At 40.4% G+C, this 8,729-nt stretch overlaps 1 protein-coding gene across 1 annotated transcript in view; it reads left to right on the plus strand.

The window, feature by feature from the left end:
• Window positions 1-1,044: 1,044 nt before the first annotated feature.
• The window catches only part of LOC118349197, a gene marked incomplete at its 5' end in the record, with an annotated part of 8,911 nt that continues 1,226 nt past the window's right edge, over window positions 1,045-8,729 (plus strand). Inside the window, 5 exons of the mRNA XM_035692788.1 lie at window positions 1,045-2,157; window positions 2,659-2,907; window positions 3,355-3,990; window positions 4,120-4,900; window positions 5,039-5,373. Of these exons, the coding sequence (XP_035548681.1) occupies window positions 1,045-2,157; window positions 2,659-2,907; window positions 3,355-3,990; window positions 4,120-4,900; window positions 5,039-5,373 (3,114 nt within the window). The remainder of the gene's footprint in view (window positions 2,158-2,658; window positions 2,908-3,354; window positions 3,991-4,119; window positions 4,901-5,038; window positions 5,374-8,729) is intronic.

Below are 8,729 nucleotides of genomic sequence, written 5' to 3' on the forward strand. Positions count from 1 at the left end.
GTTTGTGTTGGCTGAAATCTCTTGTTCTAGGGGCTGCCGTATATCATTTGCCCAAGGGTTTTTGAGTTATTGTTAGGGTTTTTCTCAACTGCTTATTCTTGATTGTGATCAAATCAGTTGGTGAAAGGAAAAGAAAAGAAAAGAAAAGAAAAGAAAAGAAAGGAAAAGAAAAAAAAAAATCGTGAAAAAAAAAAAAAAAATTCGAGATTTTTTTTTTCCTTGATCCTTATCATCAAAGGGGGTGATTCTAGTTGATATCTTGTCTTATTGCTACTGTTTCATTCGTATAATTTTCTTGATTCACGTGCCATTTTTTTTTCATTCCTTCCGTGTTTCTCTTGTTCTTGTTTCTTGGACTTAATTACTAGTTGGGATAAAACAAGGTTGCTTTGTCTTGATTGAGTCAATTAGTTCTTAAAGAACTTGAGTGGGAAAACTCTTGAGGTAAAAGGCAAAGAGAGTGTGAGACTATTATCGAAAAAAGCCAATTAAGAGTGAAACACGAGTGGAGTGTCATTATTCGAGTGTAAACACGTGAGGGAGTGTGTGAGGTTTACTTTTTTTTTTGCCACTAACTTTCTCTTGTGTAGCGCCTAATAATGTCTCATCGGAGTAGCGCATCACCAAGGGGGAGAGCAGATAACTCATCCATTTGTGTTGCAAGCCATGCAACAACAGTTTGAGCGGTTAAACTTGGTGTTGGGTGAAGTGAGGGATAGGATGGATCATCAAGAAGCAGCGATTAGAAATCTACAAGGTAGGAGGGATAGGAGGCGATGTGAGCATAGAGTCGAAAATCAGTATGAGAATGAAGGAGATGGTGGGGAAGAGGAAGATTTAGCATCTGACGTTGGGTCGGGTAGAAATAGAGGAGTTAGGCATGAAAGAGGACTTGAGGGGAATCTAAGGGGTCGGGATGGTGTAGATAGAGACCTTGGTAGCATCAAAATGAAAATACCATCTTTCCAAGGTAGAACTGACCCTGAGGTTTATCTAGAGTGGGAGAAAAAAATAGAGTTGGTGTTTGATTGTCATAATTACTCTGAGGAGAAGAAAGTGAAGTTGGCGGTAATTGAGTTCACTGATTATGCTATTATTTGGTGGGATCAATTAGTGACCAATAGGAGAAGGAATTATGAGAGGCCTATAGAGACATGGGGAGAGTTGAAAGCTCTCATGAGGCGGAGATTTGTTCCTAGCCATTACTATAGAGACCTTTTTCAGAAATTACAAAATCTTACACAGGGGTCTAGGAGTGTGGAGGATTACCATAAGGAGATGGAGGTGGCGATGATTCGGGCTAATGTAGAGGAGGACCGAGAGGCCACCATGGCTAGATTTTTGAGTGGGTTGAATAGGGACATAGCCAATGTAATTGAATTGCAGCATTATGTGGAGATAGAGGACATGGTGCACATGGCTATGAAGGTGGAGAGGCAATTAAAGAGAAAAGGGACAGCAAGGTACACTACGGTTTCTAGCACTACTTGGAAATCAAAATGGGATAGGAATGATCCAGCTGAAGCAAAGAGAAAGACCGAACCACCTAAGGGAAAAGATGAGGGAACTAGCAACAAACCCAAGGTAGAATCCCAACCTTCACGGAATAGAGATATCAAATGTTTTAAGTGTTTGGGTTCAGGGCACATTGCTTCTCAATGTCCAAATAGGAGGGTGATGATTATGCGTGACAATGGGGAGGTGATGACTGAGAGTGAAGATGATAGTGATGAGGTGCCCGAGTTGGATGATGCTAGTGATGATGATGGAGTGGTATACCCTGTGACAGGTGAGTCTCTTGTTGCCAGGCGTGCTCTTAATGCACACATTAAGGTGGATGATGCAGAGCAACAGAGAGAGAACATTTTCCATACTAGATGCCATGTCAACAATAAGGTATGTAGTATGATCATTGATGGAGGGAGTTGTACTAATGTGGCTAGCACTACTTTGGTTGAGAAATTGAATTTACCAACCTTAAAACACTCTAGACCATACAAATTGCAGTGGTTGAATGATTGTGGAGAGGTTAGGGTGGATAAACAAGTGTTAGTTACTTTTTCTATTGGGAAGTATCAAGATGAGGTGCTTTGTGATGTTGTGCCTATGCATGCGGGCCATATTTTGTTGGGGAGGCCGTGGCAGTATGATAGGAGAGTGACACATGATGGGTTCAAGAACATGTACAGCTTTGAAAAGGAGGGCAAAACAATTAAACTTGCTCCTTTAACTCCAAGCCAGGTCTATGAGGACCAATTGAAATTGAAAAGTGAGGTTGCTCAAAAAAGAAAGAGTGAAAATGAGAGTGATCAGAAGAGAAAGAGTGAAAATGAGAGTGATCAAAAAAGGAAGAGTGAAAAAGAGATTGAGCAAAAAAGAAAGAGTGAGAGTGAATATGAGCATAAAAGAAAGAGTGAGAAAGAAAGTAGAGAGGTGGCTGAGAGTAAAGAAAAAATAGTGGAGCCACGAGAGAAAAAAGAAAGAGAGTCTTCTGAGAGAAAAGGAAAGGCAAAAGTGAGTTTCTATGCAAGAGAGAGTGAGGTTAAGAGGGCTTTCTTCGCAGATCGCCCTATGATTTTTCTTGTCTATAAAGAGTCTTATCTTACTCTTGATGAAACTAACCAGTCTCTTCCTAGTTTGGCTGTTTCTTTGTTGCAGGAGTTTGAGGATGTATTCCCGGAGGAGATGCCGAATGAGTTGCCACCCATTAGAGGCATTGAGCACCAGATTGATTTTGTGCCCGGGGCTGCTATTCCAAACCGACCAGCCTATAGGAGTAATCCAGAGGAGACAAAGGAGCTTCAGAGGCAAGTTGAGGATTTGATGAGCAAGGGGTACGTGAGGGAGAGCATGAGCCCTTGTGCAGTACCAGTGCTACTAGTGCCAAAGAAGGATGGGACGTGGAGGATGTGCATTGATTGCAGGGCGGTCAACAATATCACGGTAAAGTATCGCCATCCCATTCCTAGATTGGATGATATGCTTGATGAATTGCATGGTTCATGTATTTTCAGTAAAATTGATCTTAAAAGTGGGTACCATCAAATTAGAATGAAAGAGGGTGATGAATGGAAAACTGCTTTTAAGACTAAGTATGGGCTTTATGAATGGTTGGTTATGCCATTTGGACTTACAAATGCGCCCAGTACTTTCATGAGATTAATGAACCATGTCCTACGTGCATTCATAGGCAAGTTTGTGGTTGTGTACTTTGATGATATCTTAGTGTACAGCAAGAACTTAAATGAACATATTGAGCATTTGAGATATGTGTTTGATGTGTTGAGATGTGAAAAGTTGTATGCTAATTTCAAGAAATGTGCCTTTTGCATGGAAAAAGTTGTTTTTCTTGGTTACGTTGTTAGTACAAAGGGTATTGAGGTGGATGAAGAGAAAGTCAAGGCCATCAAGGAGTGGCCAACGCCAAAAAGCATCACTGAGGTAAGAAGCTTTCATGGGCTAGCTAGCTTTTATCGGCGTTTTGTTAAAGACTTCAGCACCATTGCTGCACCACTCACTGAGGTAATTAAAAAGAATGTTGGGTTTCATTGGGGGGCTAATCAAGAGAATGCTTTTGCCACTATTAAAGAAAGGTTGTGCTCTGCACCTGTGTTAGCATTACCTGATTTTAACAAAGCTTTTGAGATTGAATGTGATGCCTCAGGAATAGGGATTGGAGCCGTTTTGATGCAGGATAGGCGGCCCATAGCCTTCTTCAGTGAAAAGTTAAGTGGGGCATCCCTGAAGTACCCTACTTATGACAAAGAGCTTTATGCTCTTGTTCGTGCATTAGAGACTTGGCAGCACTACCTATGGCCAAGGGAATTTGTGATCCACACCGATCATGAATCATTGAAGCATCTCAAGGGTCAAGGTAAGTTGAATAAAAGGCATGCTAGATGGATGGAATACATTGAGACCTTTCCCTATGTCATCCGTTACAAGCAAGGTAAGGAGAACATTGTTGCTGATGCTCTATCCCGGAGGTATGTACTTCTTACTTCTATGAGTGCCAAAATGCTTGGGTTTGAATACGTGAAAGACATGTATGCCGATGATGCTGATTTTTCAAATGTGTATGTGGCATGTGATAAGGCGGCATTTGGTAAGTTTTACAAGCATGATGGTTATTTGTTTAAAGAAAGCAAACTTTGTCTGCCAAATTGTTCTATGCGTGAGTTATTGGTGCGTGAGGCACATGGTGGGGGGTTAATGGGACACTTTGGTGTCAAGAAAACTTTAGACATTTTGCATGAACATTTCTTTTGGCCTAAGATGAAGAGAGATGTTAACCGTATTTGTGGAAGATGCATTACATGTAGAAAGGCCAAATCTAAGGTTTTGCCACATGGGTTGTATACACCCTTACCCGTTCCTAGTGAGCCATGGGTCGACATATCTATGGACTTTGTTTTGGGGCTGCCTAGGACCAAAAGGGGTAGAGATTCTATTTTTGTTGTTGTTGATAGATTCAGTAAGATGGCACATTTCATTCCATGCCATAAAACAGATGATGCAACAAATATAGCTGACTTGTTTTTCAGGGAGATAGTGCGACTCCATGGTGTACCTAGGAGTATTGTTTCTGATAGGGATGTTAAATTCCTTAGCTACTTTTGGAAGGTGTTGTGGGGGAAATTGGGTACTAAGCTCTTATTTTCCACTACTTGTCATCCACAGACTGATGGTCAGACTGAAGTAGTTAATAGGACTTTAACTCAGCTTTTACGCACTGTTGTTCATAAGAATTTAAAAACTTGGGAGGATTGTTTGCCATTTATAGAGTTTGCATATAATAGGACGATGCATACTACTACTTCATACTCTCCTTTTGAAATTGTTTATGGATTTAATCCACTTACTCCTTTGGATTTGATGCCTTTACCTGTTGATGACAGGAGTAGTTTGGATGGACAAAAGAAGGCGGAGTTGGTGAAATCACTTCATGAGAGGGTACGGCTTCAAATTGCCCAAAAGAATGAAAGGGTTGCTTCCCAAGCCAATAAAGGACGAAGGCGTGTCATCTTTGAACCAGGAGATTGGGTTTGGGTTCACATGCGCAAAGAAAGATTCCCAGCCCATAGAAGGACTAAGTTGCATCCTCGAGGAGATGGACCTTTCCAAATTCTTGAGAAAATTAATGACAATGCATATAAAGTCGATCTTCCAGGTGAGTATAAAGTTTCTGCAACTTTCAATGTTTCTGATCTTTCTCCTTTTGATGTAGGTGAAGATTCGAGGTCGAATCCTTTTGAGGAGAGGGGGAATGATAGGAACCAAGGTGGGCCTACTCTTAAAGATCCTTTGCAAGTTCCAGATGGGCCAATTACAAGATCAAGGGCCAAGAAGATCAAGGAAGCAATGCAAGGATTGGTGCAATCCACCTGGGATGAAGCCAGCAAGAGCCCAACACTGAAGATGGGTCTGAAAGAAGAAGAACCAGTTTTGATCCACTTTATTCAAGCTGTGGAAGACATGACTTAAGATACGGCCTATTGTTATTGGAGGCTTCCAATTTGGTTAAATGATTTATTTTATTAGTTTAGAATAAGTGGGCTTGAAGATGCTTGGCTCACATGTCTTATTTCTTTTGAACTATGTTTTTGGGAAGGCCTTGTATTTTGGCCAAGGGCTTATTTGGAAAATTACATTTTAGGAACTAGGGTTTCATCAATTTACTGTTGGGGTTACTGTAGCCGCGCGTACTGTAGCCGGTACTGTTCATCAAGGGTAATTTTGGGTAAAAGGGGCATTATTTTGGCTAGGGTTTTGATTAGGTTTGGCTTTAAAAACTCTTTGTAGCCTCATTTGAGAGTTAGACAATATTGAATTTTATTTGTGAGTTGAGTTTTCTCCTCTTGTTCTTGATTGAACTCTTGAACTTATCAAAGGTAAATCACAACCTTTGTGGCGTTCCTCCTTTGTAATCTGGGTTCTTGAGACGGGTTCTTCAACGGGTCTAGATTTTAATATAATCTAGGTTCTTGAAACGAGTTCTCATCGGGTCTAGATTCTCCATCCTTGACTTGATTTTGGCTTTCTTGGGGAGTTTTCAAATTGATTGTGGGTTCAAGGGAATTCATTCCCACGGGTTCATATCACTGAGTTTGCCCTAAGGCCTCTTCCATGCCTAACTCTTCTATGTCTACCCAATCCAACTTCAGATGTTAGCACTTCCTCATCCTCACCATACTCTCCATTCTCATACCCATTCTTAATATTAGGCTCGTGTCGCCTCCTATCTTTCTCTGCTTGCAGATTTCTAACCATTGCTTCTTGATTATCCATGCTATTCCTCACTTCACCTAACACCAAGTTCAACCGCTCAAACTCATGTTGCATGGCATGCAACACAAAGGATGAGTTATCTACTCGCCCCCTTGGTGATGAGCTACTCCGATGAGACATTAGAAGGTGCTGCACAGAAGAATGTTAGTGGTAAAAAAGAAAACCTCACACACTCCCTTACGTGTTTCAACTCGAATAATGACACTCTACTCGTGTTTCACTCTTAATGGCTTTTTCCGATAATAGTCTCACACTCTCTTGCCTTTTACCTCAATAGTTTTTCCACTCAAGTTCTTTCAGAACTAAATGAACTCAATCAAGACAAGGCAACCTTGTTTTATCCCAACTAGTAATTAGATTCAGGAAACAAGAACAAGAGAAACATGAAGGAATAAAAATGACACGAGAATCAATGAAGTTATACGAATGAAAGTAAGACAAGATACCAACTTGAGTGATGTATGCAGCAGCCCCTTTGATGATAAGGTTCAATCAACAAATTTCTTTCTTTCTCATTTTTGTAACTATGTAGCAACCTCTGAATATGCTATATTTTTTTTTCTTCTTCCTCTTCTCTCTTTTTTTTTCTTTTTTCAAATTTCTTTTTTCTTTTTTTTTTTTTTTTCTTTTCTTTAATTCATCCACAAATAGCAATATTCAATTGTGAAAACCAACCAATTGAATTCAAACACACAAGCATCGACAATGAAGTAGAAGAGAATCAATGGAACGACACTCCAAGCAATTGACAAACTTAGAGATGCAGGAAAACCCTAGAATTTTGAAACCCTAGGTGATGCAAATTTCAGAGAAACCCAAAACCCTAAGAATTTCGGCAGCCTACTTTTTGTTTCTATTTTTATTTTTTTGGCAACTCTAGAACAATGAAGCCCTAGAATTAAATTTAAGGATGCTAAAATTAAAAGATAGAATCAGACCTGATTGGAAACCTTGCTCTGAATACCAAATGATATGAACCAGCGGGAAATGAATCCCTTGAACCCACAGTCAATTTGAAAATACCCCAAGAAAGCCAAAATCAAGTCAATGGATGGAGAACCTAGACCCGATGAGAACTCGTTTCAAGAACCTAGATTATATTAAAATCTAGACCCGTTGAAGAACCCGTCTCAAGAACCCAGATTACAAAGGAGGAACGCCACAAAGGTTGTGATTTACCTTTGATAAGTTCAAAAGTTCAATTAAGAACAAGAGGAGTAAAACTCAACTCACAATGAATAAATTCATCAAATTTCATAAACTTCATAATCTGATTAGAATGAGGCTACATAGAGTATTTAAAGCAAAACCTAATGAAACCCTAGCCAAAATAAACCCCCATCTTCCAAAAGTGCCCCTGGATGAACAGTGCCGCGGCTACAGTGCCGTGCTACAGTACTCGGCTACAGTAACCCTAACCCTAGTTCAATAAAATAATAACTTTCCCAACATGTCCTTGCATAGGCTCCCTTAAGTCCTTCTCATAATAAACTCAATTATTCTAAACTAATAAAATAAGTTATTTAAATGAATTAAATAAGTTGAAACCCTTCAAGAGTCCAAAGCCTTTAAGTCTTGTCGTTGCCCTCTTCCGTAGCTGATCAAATGAATTAAAATTGGATCTTCATCCTTCAAGCCCCATCTTGAATGTTGGGCTCTTGCTAAATTTGTCCCAAATGGATTACATCAATCCTTACATTTTCTCATTGATCTTCTTGGCCCATCTGGAAGTTGCAAATGATCTTTAAGACTAGACCCATCTTGGTTCCCATCACCCAGGGCGTGGTCTTGCATGCTAGCCACATGGCATCCCTTGTGCTAACCAAAACGCTCCTTTCCTAGGTTCCAATGATGGAAATCTCTAGGGAAGACCAAAAACGCCTTCCCTTCTTCCATGTGGATGCCTCCTATGCTAAACCCTAATTAGGGTTTTTCCTAAACCCTTGGCCCTTAGTGGCCGATACACACTAGCCCGTGGTGGCTTTTTATTGGGCTTGGGCACCCCTTTCATGAGACAACAAGGCCCATGATACTTCCCATATACTTTGCATGCCAAAATTTGGACATATAACTAAATGGGTAAAACTAACCATGAAAATAATGGACATGGACTTGGCTAAGTCTGGGTTATCACAGTTGTGCTTTGTACTAAAGGTATCGGGTTAAGGATTCACCGTACCATTTCTGGGTGGTATGTTACCACAAATTTTATACAAGTAGTGGGATTCCTCGTGATGATAGGGGTGAGGCATTTTCATATGGCTTCACATGTTGGCCAGGTGGAGCATTCCTTGTGATGTTTTTGGTGAATGTGTTCCACGTGTTGGCCGGGTAGAAATTCCCCGTGCCAAGCAGGTGGAGTGATTCCCCATGTTGTTTTGGTGGAGGTGTTCCTTTGTTGACCAAGTAGAGAGACTCCCCGTGCCAAATGAATGCAATGT

This window comes from Juglans regia, chromosome 8, assembly GCF_001411555.2.
Source record: "Juglans regia cultivar Chandler chromosome 8, Walnut 2.0, whole genome shotgun sequence".
Taxonomy (NCBI): Eukaryota; Viridiplantae; Streptophyta; class Magnoliopsida; order Fagales; family Juglandaceae; genus Juglans; species Juglans regia.